Source organism: Megalopta genalis, unplaced genomic scaffold (genome assembly GCF_051020955.1).
Source record: "Megalopta genalis isolate 19385.01 unplaced genomic scaffold, iyMegGena1_principal scaffold0020, whole genome shotgun sequence".
NCBI classification, from domain to species: Eukaryota; Metazoa; Arthropoda; class Insecta; order Hymenoptera; family Halictidae; genus Megalopta; species Megalopta genalis.
This window is the reverse complement of record NW_027476090.1, coordinates 3,536,201-3,555,761: the sequence shown is the minus strand read 5'-3', so window position 1 is coordinate 3,555,761 and position 19,561 is coordinate 3,536,201. Positions and strand designations below refer to the sequence as shown.

General features: G+C 38.9%; 1 protein-coding gene across 2 annotated transcripts in view; it reads right to left on the bottom strand.

The window, feature by feature from the left end:
- Nucleotides 1–1,423: 1,423 nt before the first annotated feature.
- Nucleotides 1,424–19,561, bottom strand: part of LOC117227329 (choline/ethanolamine transporter flvcr2a) — a 34,082-nt gene continuing 15,944 nt past the window's right edge. The window contains exons 2-9 of one of the 2 annotated variants that reach the window (XM_033482462.2): nt 15,925–16,146; nt 14,751–14,972; nt 12,008–12,232; nt 8,288–8,429; nt 7,964–8,169; nt 7,498–7,601; nt 7,295–7,405; nt 1,424–5,045 (exon numbers count right to left, since the gene is read on the bottom strand). In XM_033482462.2, the coding sequence (XP_033338353.2) occupies nt 4,784–5,045; nt 7,295–7,405; nt 7,498–7,601; nt 7,964–8,169; nt 8,288–8,429; nt 12,008–12,232; nt 14,751–14,972; nt 15,925–16,008 (1,356 nt within the window). In that variant the 5' untranslated portion in view covers nt 16,009–16,146 and the 3' untranslated portion in view covers nt 1,424–4,783. The remainder of the gene's footprint in view (nt 5,046–7,294; nt 7,406–7,497; nt 7,602–7,963; nt 8,170–8,287; nt 8,430–12,007; nt 12,233–14,750; nt 14,973–15,924; nt 16,147–19,561) is intronic. The other variant, XM_033482461.2, reaches the window with a different exon arrangement.

The window sequence follows — 19,561 nt, the reverse complement described above, 5'->3', positions numbered from 1 at the left end:
ATGAACTTTTAAATTCGAATTTTGTATAAGCAATACGTGAAATCGTTGAACGAAATTGTTACCGTAAGATATAATTGATCGCATAAATAATTTTCGAACGTTTTCGATTTCAAATAGCGAATTTCAGTCCGTGCTACCTCAGAAAAATGCGCGGTGGACAGCGCAGTTTGGCTTTCCCGAGCGCGGTGGAAACTGTACAGGTCTCTGTGGCGCGTGTGGTCGGCTAAGTGTTAATATTTATTTTGATGTATCATTTACTACAGTACTAATAGAGACATTGTTACATTGTACATCAGGGCTCGGAACGAACTGCACGCAACGACGATGCCATCTAACAATTTCGAAATAAGAAGCTAAATGACCTATAGCCGCCCCGTATTCACACACGCCCAATTCCCCTCCAAACAGAGCGAGCCCCAGCGGGACCGCCGATCGGAGGAATACCGATTTCAACAATCTTCGAACGAAGTCTCCTTCCGAGCCTCGACTTGAAGTATAAATCCTCACAATTTACTTAAAAACGATACAATACAATTGTTACAGATTTATCCCCCATTTTAAAATAATTGCAGCTATTAGCTCGGTATCATCTTCGACTCGAAAATCATTGCAATTTGCAACATTTCTTGAATCGAGAATGATACCAATTGCCTGGGTCTCACCGCGAGGAGGTTACGGAGATTTTCTGCAGAGTCGGTAATTTTGACCCCAAAACAAAAAAAGAAAGCATCGCATGCAATGTCTGTACGAACTTGGTCTGTGTACACGTAGCGACGAAACGCTGAAACTGGTAGCCAAATTATCAACCGTCGATTCTATCTAACAGTTTGAGCGTTTTACCACCTACGTGGATTGGCGCTTTAAAGTCAGCAGAAAATTCGTACCGGAATTTGCATTGCTTCTTACGGAGAAAATGGCTTGAATCATCGAACATGAATATTCAATATCGGAGCATGAAACGAAAAATCATTTATAACTAATATCAGTTGTAAATAAAATTAATTTATTCTAACTCGGATATGCGAAAAATCATTATAGGCACGTTGCTAAGAATTTCTTTCGGATATTCAATTATATCGTATATTATAATATATTATTATTATAATATAATTATATTATATTATATGATGTGTGCGCAACATCGTTGCAATATAACATTCATTAATATTTTAAGCCGTTAATTACACTCATTGTGAGTTATTTTCCGAGAGAATAGGAAAGGTCTGTCTTTTTAATAATTTTGTTTAATTATTAATTTTTGTTTTAATAATTTGTTTAAATAGTCGAGAATCGCGATAGCCCTAAAATAAGTGACCTTGATCGATGAAAAATGTTCAAACATCGCAGAACAAATACTTCTAGTGCGCATTATTTTGAAATGCAATAAAAGTTCGATGACGTGTTGTTTATAGAGTAGACGGCATTTCTTAAACATTTCTCAACATATTTATTTCTTCTCAATGTACATGCTAACAATATAACGATATAGACAACGATACGTTCATTAAATCCTCAAAATTTATTGTCGTACACACTTAGACGCAGATAATTCAATCGCAGAAATATTGTCAACATTTTTATACCTTAATTTGTTTCCAAGCTACACGCTACAAAATTACAACGATATAGACAACACACACACACACAATACGTTTTTCAAATCCTCGAAGCTTCTTATTGACATACACACACTTAGACGATAATTTAAACGCGGAAATATTGTCAGAAATCACAGATACTTTTATTCTCTGTACGCGACAGGTCTATGTCGACAATTCACAAGAGAACGAAAAATACGTCGCGTTTTTTTCCCAATTTACTTACAAAACGGGGAACATCGAATTGGTGAAAAATATCGTTCAAAAATGTAGAATTAAGAAATGCGGAAGACTGGTGGACACACCTTGTTGATAAAATCGTTGGATAAAAATGCCCGTTTTTCTCTCGTCGTCTTTTTGTATAAACTGTCGGAAAGAAATCATTGCATCTATCTTACCAAAATAAAAACGGAAAACAAATTTATTCAAGTTCAAGAATAAATTGGCGGTTGAATTACGATGAATCTTCGTGCTATAAATTATGCGTTGTTTCACGGGATTCTTAGAACTATGCGAATACGTTTGCACAATGTGTTGCTGATACAGCAAAGTTACATAAGTGAGACTGTAAAATAATCTGCGATTTTTCGTTCCCGGGAATCCGTTTACTAGGAAGTTTATACCTTCGATTTAAAATTCCACTCCGCTGAAGCTGACGTCAAGATGTTGGCCTTCGAATCCCAAAGCGTGCTTTTATGTTAAGAAATTTTGTCGGAAGTTCTCGCAAATTATTTTACAATGCAATTCCACAACATAGAGACATCACAATATTTTCTCGTATTACATCAAAATGTGACAACTATCACCTCCGTAACACTCTTTCAATTGTACTTCTCTTTCTATTGTCCGGCTATCGATCTCAAGGAATATACTTTTATAGAAATATATATTATATGTACGCATTAATATATCATATATCGTATAACATTCGATTCTCTGAAAATATATATACATGTATCTATACACGCTACCATTAACACATAAACTCTGCAACTCTGTCCAACTTTATCGATTGTAGGAGCATTCGTTTCACCACGGAACAATCAATCGACTAACATCTCCTAGACTCCTCCTGGAGGTTTCAACAAGCTCTGTCAAACACCGGAATTTATCAAATGCAGGCTCGGGCAGTTCTTATTTCAACCATGGTGAAAACTGACAGATTCGAAGATAGAAATTATTTCGACGAAGTTGTCATTTTCTATGAAACTCGAATAATTCCTTGTATGAGCTAACTTCATTGTCCGAATGATGCCCAAGCCCGATCTAGCGCAAGATACTCTTTAACACAACTGTAGACTTTGCAATAGTTAACGACTAGAAGAATATATTAATTCGTTGGTAATAGTTCACGCGAAATATTATAGGTATTGTCAGTGTTATTCGTTGTCGGGAGAGATGATTCGGGATGCGCCTCGAATTCGATTGGTGGTGGCCAGTCGAACGACGTTGTTTGCCGGCCATCTAAAAGCGAAGTCTGCGGATTATCAAAAAATTCAAGTAATCTCCCTTCTAAATTGGTCTTCGCGCAGCCGTGTCGCGATAATTGAATGCTCGCGGCTCCGTTCCCGGGCGATCAATTTTATTAATCGTGACCGGAACGGATTAGATCGCAAATGAAATTCCTGCGGCGCTACGAACGACGTGGCCCGCATGATTCAGCCGTTTCTGGGTCATCGAATTATTGAAAATTGTTCGGGGAAAAACGTGGTCCATTAAAAGTTCATATTTGAAATCCCTTTTCAGATTCAATTTTGCGCTTCATCGAGATAGCGTCTAATCGTTCAATTCTCTCGTCGAACTTAATAACAGTCTCTCCATCGTCCTTTCTCGTTTTATAGGAGTTCACACGAGCTGCACCAATCGATATTGTTCGGCGCGTGATGTAGCTACGACGTCTGGGATTCCAAACAAGTTCGTGGTTACCATATTTAAATATTGTCCGGCATTTTGGGGGTTTTTCATCCGATTCAACGGATCTCACGGAGTTTCGTTTACTAAAAAATAGACTATCTCAACATTTTTTAGTTTCGCGAGTGTCGATATCAGCGACGCGTCTACAAAATTACTACTCGTTCAAAGCGCAATCTTAACTCCTACTCGTTCGATTAAATTAAACGTTACAATGGAATCGTCGCGCATGAACGGGAATCGGGAAGAACGATTATTGTCGAACAGATATAGGCCTCTCTAGCCTTCGATCGTCTCGACGTCTTCGGTGCATCGAGCTTATAGAAAAAGCATTATTGTCGTCGGTACACCGATGACTCGACGCGAAGATCTCTCTATTTCTACTTCGCATTCTTATAAGTCGATTCACAGCATCTCGAAACTCTTCGCTCTAGTACTTAAGGCTAAGAATATTATTATCATGAATATCACCGTTTCTGTTCCTTTCTTGCCTCTACGAAAGACAACCTGAGCACGTTCCGAGTCCCTCTTATACTTACTTGTACATACTCGAAATGATACGTTATCGACGGCCAGCGAAATATTTCCATAGAATTTCAGATCTTGAACGACGACCCACGTTCGCATTGCTTCGTACAATTGTCGTTATTATTATTCTGAATTTGTTTGCTTATTCACGACGAAAACAGTATTGCAGCTCTTGGTTATCCTTAGATTCTATCTTTAAAATGTACGCCGATTATATAAAATAAAGGAAGAGACAACATTTTTGAGAAACGACCGGACAGATAAGCTGCCGCTATTCTTGAGCCAGTGAGAATTGCATTAACGCCTTCGTGCAAAGAAGATGCATCAACAGCGAGGTATATGCTACTAAACACTTTTTCATGAAAGCGTTAACGCGATCTTAATTATCCATTTATTCGTAGTACTCTTCTTAATCTATATATCCGCGGAACTTGTTTCCCGGTTACTCCGTTTAGTATTGCACGATGCTCCCAAGCAAAACACGTACGATATACGGCAAACCGGAATAATATTAACGACAGATATAACAATGTTCGAAAGGGTCTTACGCGACACATTCTCGCGAATATTTCATTTAATTCAACATTTAAAATTCTATAATATTGTTAACGATACGTATTACCTCACTCCGGGTTCGGTACAGGAAATATCTGCACCAACGAATCGAGAAGTTGATCGATAAAACACGCTTGTGTTTCGAATCTCTTTCGACCTTTCGATTCTTCGCAAATAAAAATCAGATTTCTTTAGAATTTAGCATTCTGCCTCCGAAGATCGTTTGGTATGATGGTTGTCAGGAACGATCCGACGGCCAGCGTGACGCAGAGAGCAATGTTCGCCCAGAAGTCGCCCCATAAATTAAGGAAGTAACCGTAGACGATCGTGAAGACAATGCCAAACACTTGGCAGACCGCGTTCAGCAAACCAGCGGACGTCCCTTCCGGTTCTGGGTATGTTAATTCAGCGGCGAACTCGAAGCCGACCGGCAGGTAACCGGTCATGAAGAATCTGTCACGAACGATTTAAATTTGTATTTTATTGCACACAGAATTTGACGAACGATATAAACAAATACGGACGTACGGACGTGGACAGATATATGAGCCGTTTATTTTGAAAGTGGCATAAGTCACTTTTTCAACAAAATCGAGTTAATGGTAACACTAATTACAATCGAACGGTATCTTTTCATTTTTTTTAAATTTCCAATCAATAAGTTGAGAACTATTGAGATTTGTTCGTGAGAAGTTTTGCTAATTAACGGTATAACAAACATGTTTATTTTGAAAGTGGCGTAAGTCGCTGTACTCAGGAAATTCATTGCGGGGCTTAGTGTAAAAGAAATAGAAACGTGTGATAAGTGTGTGCGAAGTATTGTTTTGAATTATTTTCAGTATTTTTAAAAAACTTGTGATCACTGGACTTATTTTTATAAGTGCGAAAGGATAGTGCAGTTTTGTAAATTATATTATAGTGTGATAATAATAATATAATAATATAATAGAAATGGATCCGTTATACGCTGGATCTCGTCCTGTTTCTTCAGCAAAATACAAAGACACGATGGACTTGCTTAATTATAAACCCCCAATATACCACAGTTATTTAAAAAATTTGAAACAAAACACACAATTTCCGAGGACTTAATCACTCCTATCGATGACGAAAATTAAATTGAACCGATGTATTTTCACATAAATTACTTATACTTATGTTTCAAAATGTACTAATTATTTTTGTATTTTATGAATATTAAGATAAAAAATACTTAAATCATACCTTTACATTAAATATGTTCATGGTATAAATTATTATTATATATGTAATTTCTTCAACAATTTTAGTAAATCACTGTCCTTTCAAAACATCGCTTCGGTAAAATACGTCGGACAAAATGAATATATGTCAGTCATTTTTCTAAACTATTTATTTCGAAAGTGGCTTAAGTCACTTTACCGTAATGAAAAGTGGTGATTTTTTAATGTTTACACGAAATTATTTATACTGAGAAAAATATCAGTATCCTGAGATAACGAATACAAGTAAATCTTCTCGAAAGTTAGCATCCATATTTTGAAACGTGTTAAAACGCAAACCCTTAAATATATCGACCTAAAAACAAAGTGACTTATGCCACTTTCAAAGTAAACGGCTCATATGCGGACACCATTTAAAAGGGAATACAATAAATTCTTCCTAATCGACGCTCAGATTGTACGCAAAAATGGACAATTTTGGAAGAAGAGATACGATTATTCGAGCTTTGCGGCTCGTTTTTAATAGTCACAGATTGTCAACAATTATAAAAACGAGCTGCAAGACCCGAATAATCGTATCTTCTTTTTCGAAATTGTTTATCTTTGTGCACAATCTGCGCGTCAATTAGGGAGAATTTACTGTAACTTGTTTAAAAGTGGACCAAACAATTTGAATTCTTTTGAGATGTTGGAAGGACCAGTTTACTGGACAAATGTGTAACAAAATTTTTGCGAAAGTAGTAATTGGGTAAAATGACGAGAAAGATCACATTATTCAACTTCTTTATTCAGGCATACAACGCGAAGTCAAACAATGTATTTTTTTAATCTCGTTAACTTATACGCATGATAAAAATTTGAATTTTCGTTATATTTTTAACACGTTCCGCGCGCCACGTGTACCGCCGATGGTACATGCTTACATGTTTACTTAATGGGCTGAAAAAATAGTTTATGACAAATTTCGAACTGTAGAATGAATTTCCACCACAAGAATAGGTCATAACAAGTTTGTTTCTCATCGTTATTTATACGATAATTAATAATTACATATAATATATCAAGTTTTAGTAAAATAACAAATGACCAATGCGAAGAGTCGAGTAAAAACAGCTCGGCATGAAACGCGTTAATTGTTTGTAGCTGTAGTTGATAACCGCGTTGACTTATTTCGGCGAAATCTTCGGCATGCACATAGGTTATCGTTAACTAAAAAATCCATCTTTTAAATCTTCGTTGTACATGCTCTGATAAAAGTGTCGATAATCGTGGTCTAAAGAATTTTTTCGTCGTTCCACCAAATTGCAATTTTTGCCAAAATTTCTTTATGCACCGTTTGTCTAGCAAACTAGTTCTTCTGTCATTTCGCGCGAAAGAATTCAAATCGTTTAGACGTAATTTTAGGAAAGTTATTCCGTTTTAGAAAGTGTCAACATATATTTTGTCCACGCCTGAATAAATGATTTTAGTGAAACTTTCATGAAATCGTTTAAGACTTACCCCAATATTCCTGCTGTTATGTAAATGACGTATATTTCACTGCTGTTGAGGGTGAACGTGAAGATGATCATGCCGAGGAATGAGAGCAGGTACACTCCAAGCGTTGTTTCTCTGTAAAAACATGTTCAGCGAAATTTAGAAGTGAAATTTTAGCATTAAATTCGCTTCGAGACTTATACGGCGCTACAAAAATATTTATTTACTTGAATCTGTGCGTTTTATCGAGAACAATCCCGCACACAACGGATCCCAACATTCCGGCGCAAACGATAGTTAAACCTATTCTTCCAGCGTCCTTCTCGTGGTGCTGTAAAACCAGACATCGTATAATCCTGTAGTATACTATTTGCTGCTTGCTTTTAAATCGTGAAAATTAAAATACACAAGAATGTGTGACATTTCTCGTTCACCGATTACAAAAACAGTTCATTTTCACTATCGACTGTTACATTATTAAAAATCCTCTTATCTACCCAGTAGATCACGAATTCTACTTAACCGTTTAACTATTTACCCACATTATTAATGCACGAAAAATCCAGAAGAGGTGGACACAAAGTAAAAGAATGATATTTTCGATCTCGTCCTCATTAGCCAATTAAAATGATCGTTCTACCGAAGAACCGTTTCGAGGAGTAATTAATGCAAAGGAAGAGCCAGCTGACTTACCGGGAAATACATGAGAACGATTTGATTCAGAAGCGTGCTGATGGCGTAGAAAATGCCGACATTGATACCATAACTCAGCAGAAGCAACAAGTAGCCGACGTTCGTGACTAGCTTCTTCACGGATTGGAAGAAATTCTCCGTGTCGTCCGAATCCCTCTGTACTGCTTGCGCAGGACTCGGCGGTAGCGGTGGCTCTGCTTTGAAAACTGCAGACAGATCGAATTATTTCATTAGAATGTTAGAAGTTTAGGTCACACTCGCGAGTCTGGAAAACGAAAAGAAAACAATCGCGCCGTCCATTAATTTACAGATTGAATTACGCACAGAAAACTATGAGGATTAGAATCACTGTGGTAAAGGCAGCCACGATGTAGAACATGAGTTGCAACCCTCGACCCACGACAGAGACATCATCGCTGCTTGGAACCAGCATAGGAGGGAAGAGGAAACCAATAGCGATGCCCAACTACAAATCAGAAAAGTTATGCACGATGTAATTTATTTTACATGTATACATATGTGTGATATATTTTACATATATAAGATTAAACATTATATACAAAATTATACAAAAATTGTACATTATACAATAATTATACTGAACTATAGGATAGTTGTAAAGCGTTACATTTCAATTTTGAATGCGAAAAATTTTGGAAGCGTGATCTGCATATTTCATTTATCGTAATGGATATTCTGTTCAAACAAAGAAATTGGTCACAGTTAGTTCTATGAAACTCTTGTCTTAACAAAGAATTATGTCTTAGGGCAACCCAGGGAGCTTAATGAAATACAATGAAGAGAGGTACACTAACAAATATATTAAGCGAACGGAATAACTTGATGACGTCTTTCGTTGATTCGAAAATCATCTTGAAATTGCCCTGTCGAACTGTACAAAAAATACTGTACTTTGACAGCGATTCTACCGTACTTTGAAAGCGATCAAGTCTAAACAAGTTTAATGTACTATCTTAATTCACTTTTCTCCTTATATGAAAATACGATGTATTACATTCTAATATTTATTCTTGCATTTTCATATCATCCTCGCTTGAGAGATAAAAGCAAGTACACTGTTGGGTCAATGCAACATTAGTCAGAAAATGATTCACACATCTCGTAAGATTCGTTCGCGAATCTGTAAAAAGACGAAGCAACGCAGCAAATAGATAGCACAGAGAAGAGGCTGTTAAAGTTTCCGTAGATTCGATTCAATGAATAGCGCGAATCTGAGGAGAAATTACCGAGGACCGGAATGTTGTTACACGATTGTAGCTCTTGTTTCAAGGAAGTAACAGATCATTATTCTTTTCAGCTCATCACGAGCGATTCCAACGAGAGTTCCGCTCTCGAAAGCTCGGCGAAGTTCTCTGACATGCTGGACACATCCTCGTCCACAAGGTCAACAGCCCGTCAATAGTCCGTTTTATGCTTTCAGTAACGCGCGCGTTAAGCATCGCACTGACACTAATTCGAATGGATGCCGCACTTATTTGACCCTTCGAGCCTTGTGGCATCTTTCACCTCGAGTGGAACGTAACCTTTAACTGGCCCGATGATTTTTAAAGATAGCTAGAATTGTCTTTTTTTATATTGAATTTTTATATTTTTTATATATTGTCTTTTTTTTATTGAAATAACAGAAACAAAAAAGGAACTAAACTTTCACCAGAAAATAGAACAGTAAAATAGCCAATATGATTAAAATTAAGTCTCAATTTGAATTCAGATTCAAGTTTGATTTTTCTGCTCTTTAAAACTACAGATTCTACTCAATTGTTATCTATTTAATTTGGCTTGAACAAAACTCAGCCGTTTCATTGAGAAAAGCTTGAACTTTCACAGAAAATAAAACAGTAAAATAGCCAATATGATTAAAATTAAGTCTCAATTTGAATTCAGATTCAAGTTTGATTTTTCTACTCTTTAAATCTACAGATTCTACTCAATTTTTATCTTATTTAATTTGATTTGAACAAAACTCAGCCGTTTCATTGAGAAAAGCTTGAACTTTCACCAGAAAATAGAACAGTAAAATAGCCAATATGATTAAAATTAAGTCTCAATGTGAATTCAGATCCAAGTTTGATTTTTCTGCTCTTTAAATCTACAGATTCTACTCAATTGTTATCTATTTAATTTGGCTTGAACAAAACTCAGCCGGTTCATTGAGAAAAGCTTGAAAACTTTAAATCTAAATGTCTCGAAAGCAAAATACTTTTGTCGGAAATGCTAAACGTAAAAGTCACTCGATTTCAAGGAACTATTTTCATTCTCATTTTCAGTCGTTTTGATTTTTGTCGATCGAGTAACGTTTGTATTTCACATTATTCCCGAAAATAATGTTGTTTTCGTGACATTTAGATATACAGTTTTCAAATGAGCAGCCCGTATACCTAATAATACATCGATAAGAGCGAAACAACTCCAGATACTCGATCGTTGATCACCGATCCAACGATCACTTTCGGCTGTTATCTACATAGCTCGTGAAAAAATGTCAAAGTACAGCGACGATGCGCGTTCGTTACACAATTTCTAGCATAAAATGCTAATTTCGCAGCATCTGGTTGTCTAATGCGGAAGCAGAAAATGAAACACGATCGAGGGGGTTTCACGCACTGGGATAGATCAGAAGGGCCGACGGGGTGCACGGTAATGGCGGCCTCTGAAATATGACGGTTTAATTCGCTGGATGGGGCCCGATCCCCTGCGTTCGTCGCGAAATTAATCGTGGGTGCACCGTTCGGATTGGTTTCCCACCTAATCACCTAACAGTTTAACTCGCGAACGACCCTGTCACACGAATTAGAATTTTAGTCGGCAGGTAGTATGCACTCGAGTCCCATTTGCGTTTATGAACGCGTTAAAATTCATTCGACTGCACGAAGAAGCGAACGACAAACGGAAAAACTACGGCGCCGCTGTTGTTTCCTCTGCTGCAATTTAGAGAACGAGTGAAATGGTCTATCTGAAACAACGGCGAGAGAATCGTCTCCACTTCTAATCTATATCTATACATATAGTTACACGCTGGGTGCTCAAGAAATGTGACCCTGAGAGCACCAATTGACGTCTCTCTGAGGAGATTTAATGAGATGACCGATAAATGAGACAAGTGGTCTCAAAGAAATTGTCAGAGTTGACAATACACGTTGTTATTATTCTATTCGTATTGTTATCTTATTGTGGAACGAATTTCCACGTGGCTGAAGCGTGGACTTATTTCGTACACGCGTTCTAGCAGGCCAATTTACACAAAGGCGATGAGACACGCGTAAAACAGGAGATTCGATGGAGCTCCGCTACACTTTGAATACGCCACGACAACGTTAATTACCTTGTTCGATGCTAATTAATTGCTTATTTTAATATTGCACTCTGTTACAACGATTTTTCGAACAAGATCCATTTAATATCTGTTCCATGAATATATTGGGTTGGCAACTAAGTAACTGCCGATTTCAGTTATAGATGTCTCTCACTCCCATTTTTATGATATCTCTCCGTGTGAATGTTATATTATAAAATTATTATTATTATTATTATTATGTTATTTTTTATTATCCGTGAATGTTAGCAACTGGACAAATTGAATGCAGCGGTCAAGGAAAAGCGACCAGAATTGGTCGATCGTAAAGGTGTCATTTTCCACCAGGACAAATTGATGGATAAAATTGATGGATATTGGTTGGGAATTGATGTGGTAAAACTTTGAATGATGATGACGCTGTAAAATCTCACTTAACTCAGTTTTTGGCCGGAAAGGGTCAGACTTTCTACGAGCGTGGAATTTTCAAGTTGTCAGAGAGATGGCAAAAGGTCATCGAACAAAATGGAAAATACATTACAGATTATAAACTTCGTTCCAAGTAAAAAAAAATTTTTTATTTCATTGAACAAATCGGCAATTACTTATTTGCCGACCCAATACATATAGCGGCCGGATTACAGTACTACACCGATGCATGGCAAGATGACTGGTGCGCGGCTATATTGGAAAGGCTCGTTGAAAAAGTTTCGAACGAAGCAGTGACTGACCTGATTTCCAAAAACGCCGATGCTGCACGCGCTGCTGACCTGATCCGGGCCGAACCAAACGGCGGCCAAACGCGCTGGAACCGACAGTACAAAGGTTTGGCTCACGGCGACCACTGTTTGCCCGATAAAAGTTAGCCAGAACAGGTCCTGGTTGACGCTGAACACTTTGATCCATGCTCCCACGCAGTTCATGATCGCTCCGAACAGGGCGGCGAACCTCAACCCCTGAAACAGAACATTTGTTCCTGAACCTGTTAGCTCAAGGCTGATAGCGCAAGGCTACTTGTCAGCGCAAATGCGCTTCTTCGTTTAGCAATTTCGCGCTTCGCTGCCTCGAAACCAGTTGGTAAACTTCTCCAATTTGCAATTTTTTAAAAGTAATCCCTTTTCGCAGACAGGCATTATTATCGTGTTCTTTTATAAGAGTGATTTTTCGCAGACAGGCATTATGATTGTGTTCTTCTATAAATGCAGTGCTTTTTCGTGGCACCAGCCTGAAGTAATGCGATTAATATTACAGTTCCGGGGTGGCGTAATGCCGTCGTAAGCGGGGTTTCTTAGTGGGTAAGATCCCCACGTACCCCTCGAAATTCTTGCCGCTTCCGGGGATCTTGTTGATTTTCCCCCGCTATAAAAACCAAAAAAAGTGCTTTCTCGCAGACAAAGATTATCATAGCGTTCTCTTATAAAAATAGTGCTTTTTCGTAGACGTAGATTATCATCGTGTTCTCTTATAAAAATAGTGCTTTTTCGTAGACGTAGATTATCATCGTGTTCTCTTATAAAAATAGTGCTTTTTCGTAGACGTAGATTATCATCGTGTTCTCTTATAAAAATAGTGCTTTTTCGTAGACGTAGATTATCATCGTGTTCTCTCATAAAAATAGTGCTTTTTCGTAGACGTAGATTATCATCGTGTTCTCTTATAAAAGTAATGCCTTTTCGTAGACGTAAATTATCGTATTGTTCTTTCATAAAAAAATAGTGCTTTTTCATAGACATAGATTGTCACAGTAATCTCTTATGAAAATAATGCCTTTTCGTGAATTATCATAGCTTGCTTTTATAAAAAAAAAGATATCACTTTCTCGTAGACATGGATCATCCGTCTTAAAATTGTGTTCCGGAGATTGCATCGAATTTTCGACTGATCTTTTGCCTTCTAACAAAGTTAACTAATTTTTGACGAGATTTATTACATACAAAAATTCACATCGTTCTAGCCGAAATCCTTGCAGGCGAGTTAATTTGGCATTCACTAGAGAACTGTTTTCAGAAAAAGCGATTTCACGTGTCGCGAAATTACCATACAAGTTGAAAACTGCTCGTAGAAGAACAACGTCTTAATAATAGAAAGTTCCATCCGACATCGGAAAATGTTAAATGCGATGCAATCACGACGACAGAAAGATGTAAAATTGCTTGAACGGGTTCGTCTGCCATTAGAGTTTCGAGTTGATAATTGTGAGACTAACTTCGCTAATTCCACAAGCAAATTATCTCCGGTAATTCTGAGCTGTTCGAGGCGGAAACTTTTCTTCGTCTCCTCGGCGAGCATCAATCGAATTAATTATCAAACGATTAACTGCGACCGAGCGACGCGAGCGACGCGCGAAACAGACGGAATAAAGTGCAATTTTCGATATCCACGGCTTTGATTCGGCTGTGTCTCGTTCGACAATCGGCTCGGCGAGCGTTGCATGCAATCTGTTTGTCGCTTGATACGATTTTATTGCTTTTTTCCTGTGCCCTCTTATCAAACGACCTTCCAGCAGCGACCAGAGATGCAAGTTTCGTGTTGGTGCCGTGAGATATCGCTCGTCCTGACGATGCTGGGATCCGATTAGATTACCGGGATCGGTTTTAATTAATATGTACGCGCGATGTTGACGGCGGCGTGTAATCGCGTGTCAACATGTAAATAAGTTGTAAACGGTGATGCAAGCCTCGTTCTAGAGCTCCTTAACGCGAGTTCGTCGACGCACGATCGGAGCCGCTAACAAGTTTCATTTGATAAGACCGATTCTTAATGACCGTGTCATGTTGTTTGTAGCTTATGCGTGGAACACAATTGCGCGCGTGAAATTGCACGTTCGCGGATCAACTTCTCAGTCTAGTCATTTATTTCGCGGAGCTCTCGTTTCAACAATCGTAAAAGGTTCGTTACGATTTATCGAAGAAATAAAATGGAATTTCAATTTCTTCGTCGCCACTGTTTTCGTGATTGAACATTTTTAAATAAATTCTCTTTAATTGACGCTCGGATTGTGCGCAAAAATTTCTGACTATTTGTGAAGAAGAGATACGCGCGATTATTCGAGCACCTCGTTTTTATAATTGTTGACAATGGGCATCGTATCTCTTTTTCCCAAATTGTCCATTTCTGTGTAGAATCTGAGCGTCAATTAGAGAGAATTTTTACTGTGCTTCGGAGCCTAATAAATTTCAACTTATTAATTTAACAGTTGTCGACAATGTCATGAATTTCTAGGTAGCATGCTGTTCGCGGACTATCGCTATTTACGTGACACGACATTATTTGATTTATAAATGGTAAATTTGATCGAGTGAGATCGCAGAACGTTTCGACTTTGCACAAAGATCTGCAGTCCGGTTACGATAAGTGCGCGACATTTGTGACGTACCTTACAATTAGATCTGCCTAAAATGCGATTATTCTGCGATTGAAATACCGCGGCAAGCTAATGTGAACATAACAAAGATTGAATGAACTCGTACGTACGAATTTATCAAGCAGATAGCTCGCCGGGAATATGAACGGAATATAGGTTATCATGAATATCATGCTGGTCATGTCCACCGAAAGGCTGGTCACTTTGTAATAATTCATGATAATGTTTGCGATGATGCTGTACTGGATCCATTGCATCGCGTTGCTGGCGCTGTACACCACGAAGATGATCAGGTTCAGCCATCGCCTTTTGAACACCTTCGTCTCGGCTACCTGCGCACCGAAACACACCTGTTACACACCTCGAATCTCGGTCTCGTTCAATGAAATTTCATCAATGAACGATTAGTAGACGATAAATCGGTTGGATGTTGCACAGTAATAAAACATTTCCTTCAGTTAGTGAAACTGCACTAAATCGAGTTCATTTTTACTACATTTAATTTCGGGCTTGGTAAATGTGCAACCCGCAGCAACATATATAATAAATTAAATATATTTAAAATATCAAATGTTAAAAATGATTTCATTAAAAGACGATCTCATTGGAATACAGTTTGGAACATATGTTATATTTAACTACATGGAAAACGTTCACTGCACATGTACGTAACTGTGATTAACTCTTTGCGCTCGGAGATATTCTCTGATCACTTACGAGAACTCGAATGTACTTATAAATAAGCAACGCTTTAGGGAAAATATGATATAATGGAACACAGTGGAGATAATTCTTAAGGGGTTATTTTTTATTCGGACGGTATATTCGGATAATCGAATGATGAATGCGAAGTGAGAGGCGATTTGAAATTGTTATGTGTCGAGATTGCGTGCGTGAAATTTCTATAGACATTTGCGTTAATGTTTCAATTTATACTTTTTAATACGATCAGACTATTTACATTTATTTTCAATTTTGGAAATGCCATAATTACAAGCAGCTCTCCTTTGTCCTCCGAGAGGGGACGCTCGAGTTCAAAGGGTTAACAAGAAGCCAATCACAGTCAGAGATGACAGAATTCTGTATTTTCTCACTAAATAAAAGACGCTATTGAACATAGTCGAGCTTATGGCACGATCCGGTACAAGTTGTCAATTCGCGTTCTATTCGAATGACAGCACAATTTGTAAACTGTTGCGCGTGGATCGCGTTCGTGTCCGTAAACAGAAGGATCTGGCGGCGATCTCGTAAATCCTCTTCCGGAAACGGTGTTTCCTTAGTCACCTGGGTCAGCTGCACGCCGCTCTCCATGGCCTTAACGTAATCCGCGGAACTTTTTGTCATTTTCACCTCCTGTCCTTGCTCCATAATTCGAGGAGGAAAAGGCAGCGACCGACGTCGCGATTGCCTCGGATCAATTACAAGAGACGCTCTCCGACGCTTCTCCTTTAACGCGGTCTCATTCAACTTCGATCAACCGTCCGATTTCCCGGCCGAGTTCACCGCCTGAAAAAGGAGACGAAACGGAGAGGAAAAAAAAATACGTGGGAGCAACTTCGATGCTGTTTCCTCAAAGGAGGACTGACCCTCGAGATTCTTACGAGCGAACTCGAGCTTCGGGAATTCTTAACCTTTTAGGCACGACGCGCCACTATAGTGGCTTTCGCGGATGTCATCTCTCTGGACGATGCGCCACTATAGTGGCTTGCTCTAGTAGCTCACTCGCTCATCGTCTGAATCAAATAATCGTCTTCATATGCATTGTTTCACACTTCTTTTGTCTTCGCATCGTTTTGCAACAGTCTACAGGGTGTCCCAAAAATGTCTCGCAATCCGGAAATGGCGGGTTCCTCGGATCATTTGAAGCAACTTCTTCCTTTACAAAAATGTTCTCCGAGGCACCGTTAACGAGTTATTAACGAAAAACAGTGACCAATAAGAATCGAGTACGGCTGACGCGAGGCGGCCCAGCCAACCAGCGCGCGAAGCCCAGTTCCGCCCATTGGCTCGATCGCCTCGCGCCAGCCGAGCTCGCCTCTCATTGGTCACTGTTTTTCGTTAATAACTCGTTAACGGTGCCTCGGAGAAAACTTTTGTAAAGGAAAAAGTTGCTTCAAATGGCCCGAGGAACCCGCCACTTTCGGATTGCGAAACATTTTTGGGACACCCTGTATATACAGTATCAGACTCTGTACAGTACACATCAGACTCTGCCGTCCAGAGAAATAGCCTCGCGCAGAATTCAGCCGTACCTAAAAGGTTAATGGTTCCGCAGACGCTTTAGAGTACCAATTAGCGGCGCGAAGGTTTCTCTCTGTATCTATGCTATTCTGGCCGGGATACAATGTCGCCGGCCATCGGGTACGTAGACAATGGGATACGGTTGAGAAAATGTTTGAAGGATCCTCGACACCCTCGTTTATAGGGTGTGCTTTATGCGTGGAACTTGTAAATCAACTTTGGGAACTTTTGGAAATGGTCTAGGAAAGTTTTCGGCCTGTTTGTAAAAAGTGAAACAGACGTGGTATTTGAACCTACAGTCGGTGTAGAAAGTATTCTTACACGTTTTAAAAACGGAACAACTTTTTATAATTGAACCAAGCGATCCAAATGATTTCAGGGTGTCAGAGGGATTAGTTTATCAGAGAATAGTTCGAAAATCGTTCTCAAATATTGAAATCGACTGGAATGATAAAGAAAATTTACAAAGTGATGTTGTTTCAATCATCGATATGCATTTTCAAAACTAAAATCTATTTCGAACATCTCGGTAACTTATTTTCGAAAAGAGAAAATCTTTTATTCGATATCTATCCGTGTACTTGAATTTCATAATGAACTTGAAGAAAGAACTTTGAACCGAGGACTCCGAAGTAAAGAAACGCTATGGCGTGTTAATTATGCACAGAAATAGTATGAACACAAAATAGAATTATCTTTCGCGACAGATAAATGTAATCGTATCGAGCGTTCCGCCTCATTATATAATTGAAGCGAAGATTAGGATAAGGACTATCTCATCTCAATTTCTGGTAATTGAAATCTCTTATCACTGTCGAATCTACTAAAATTCAGTCCTCGAGATCAATGATCCATTATTTCATCGAAGTCTGAAGTACTTGCCAGGCAACGATAGTCCAATGAAATTGAGCTATACCGAACAATGAATTTAGAAAAAGGGATATTGGAATTTGAAAATCACTTCTGCAAATTACCTGAAAAATGAGACTACTCGCATACTCGTTTCTCCACATTTAACGATCCTTAAATGCTCCATTTGAGATCGATCTTGTTAAATGTGAATCCACCTCTGCGTAGCTGCGATAATTTATGTGTTAACTGTCTCTGCAAACTCTTCGGCGCGGTTGCCGAGCACTTCCGAGTAAAAGAAAATTATATGGCGCGGCGATAAGTGATAAAAATGCCAGTATACCCGGTTGATAATAACGCGAAACTGACCATTGACTATGTTCGAGGTGTCACAAACGCGGTTTATAAAATTGTATAATCGTGCGGGAATAATGCACGTCGAATGAAAGAAACGATCATTCTGTTTCAACGAAACAATTCAATTCACAAATCATGGACAATTAAAACAAAAACATCGGGGATTGCCGCGCGGACAGATAAATATTTCTATTGTGCACGTTTGTCATTCCAATGCTACTGTCGAAACGTCGGCAGTCGATACGTTAAATGAAATTATTCGATCGCGTTGATTAAACAGCGCGCGTAAAACGCTTTCGAATTTCCGTAAGCCGAACTTCGCGGGCAAAATTGAATTAGAAATGAAATCTTCCCGACGAGATCCAATCGAATCAGAAATAAAATGATTACATTGTAAAGGGATTATCGAAATTTCAGCTTTATTGCTCCTCTGCTCGCGAAGTTCAGTCTCTCGGTGGCGGCTGCTTTGAGAAGTTTAATTCCGACCTCTCTGTTCAAAACTCATTCGGGACAGATCCTGCGATTGCTGCGAGTAGCGAGGTTCGAGTCCTTGAAGAGAGGGATCTCCGAAGGTCGAGTCTCGCAGCAATCGTGGCGATCTTATAGGAAATCGATGGAAGGTCGATCGCGGATTCAGCGCTGGCTTTCCCCGCAGAATTCGAGGTTTTACGGTCAAGGATCGCGGGACAAGGCTGCGCCATGGTGTTTGCAAGCTCCGGGCACATTTGTATCGCCCCTCCACGTTTCCGTCAAACACTTTCTCATCCTGTTCTCATCGTCGAATCGTTCCACCGAGCCCTCTCCAGCCCCTTTACCGCGGTCGATTCGCACTTACTTTCCCCAGATGAGCAATGAGCTTTGAAAACCTAACGATTACGAGTTATGGTATCCCACCTTCTATTAACACGTTCCGTGCCACGTGTACCATCGATGGTACACGCTTGCATGTTTACTTAGTGAACTGAACAAATTGTTTACAAGAAATTTAGAACCGAAGAATCAATTTCCACCGCAAGAATGGGCGTTGATAAGTTTTTGTTACGTTGTTATGTGTACGAGAATTAATAATTGCACGTAATACATCAAGTTTTAGTAAAATATCAAAGTGCGAAGATTCGAGTAAAAAAAGCTCGGCACGGAACGTGTTAACTGACACGAGCGTCATTCGAAAAACTAACGATTATAAGTTATGAGCCAAAGTCCGCCACGAGTAGCTCCAAAAATGTCAATCGACCCTGGAACGAAATTGAAGACGCGCGTCTGACGTGAATGTACAAAATCGTCGACCAGTTGCGGGCCTCGGCGACGAATTAAGAATTCTACAGATCGGCAAGGTCTGTTCTTAGAAACTGAGGACACACGAATTTACCATACCGGCTCCTTCGATATTTTTAAGATCTAGATGTTAGTACATATTTAAAGAAGAACAGCTCGCAGTGTGCGCGACGACCATGAATTTATAAGAACCGCCGCC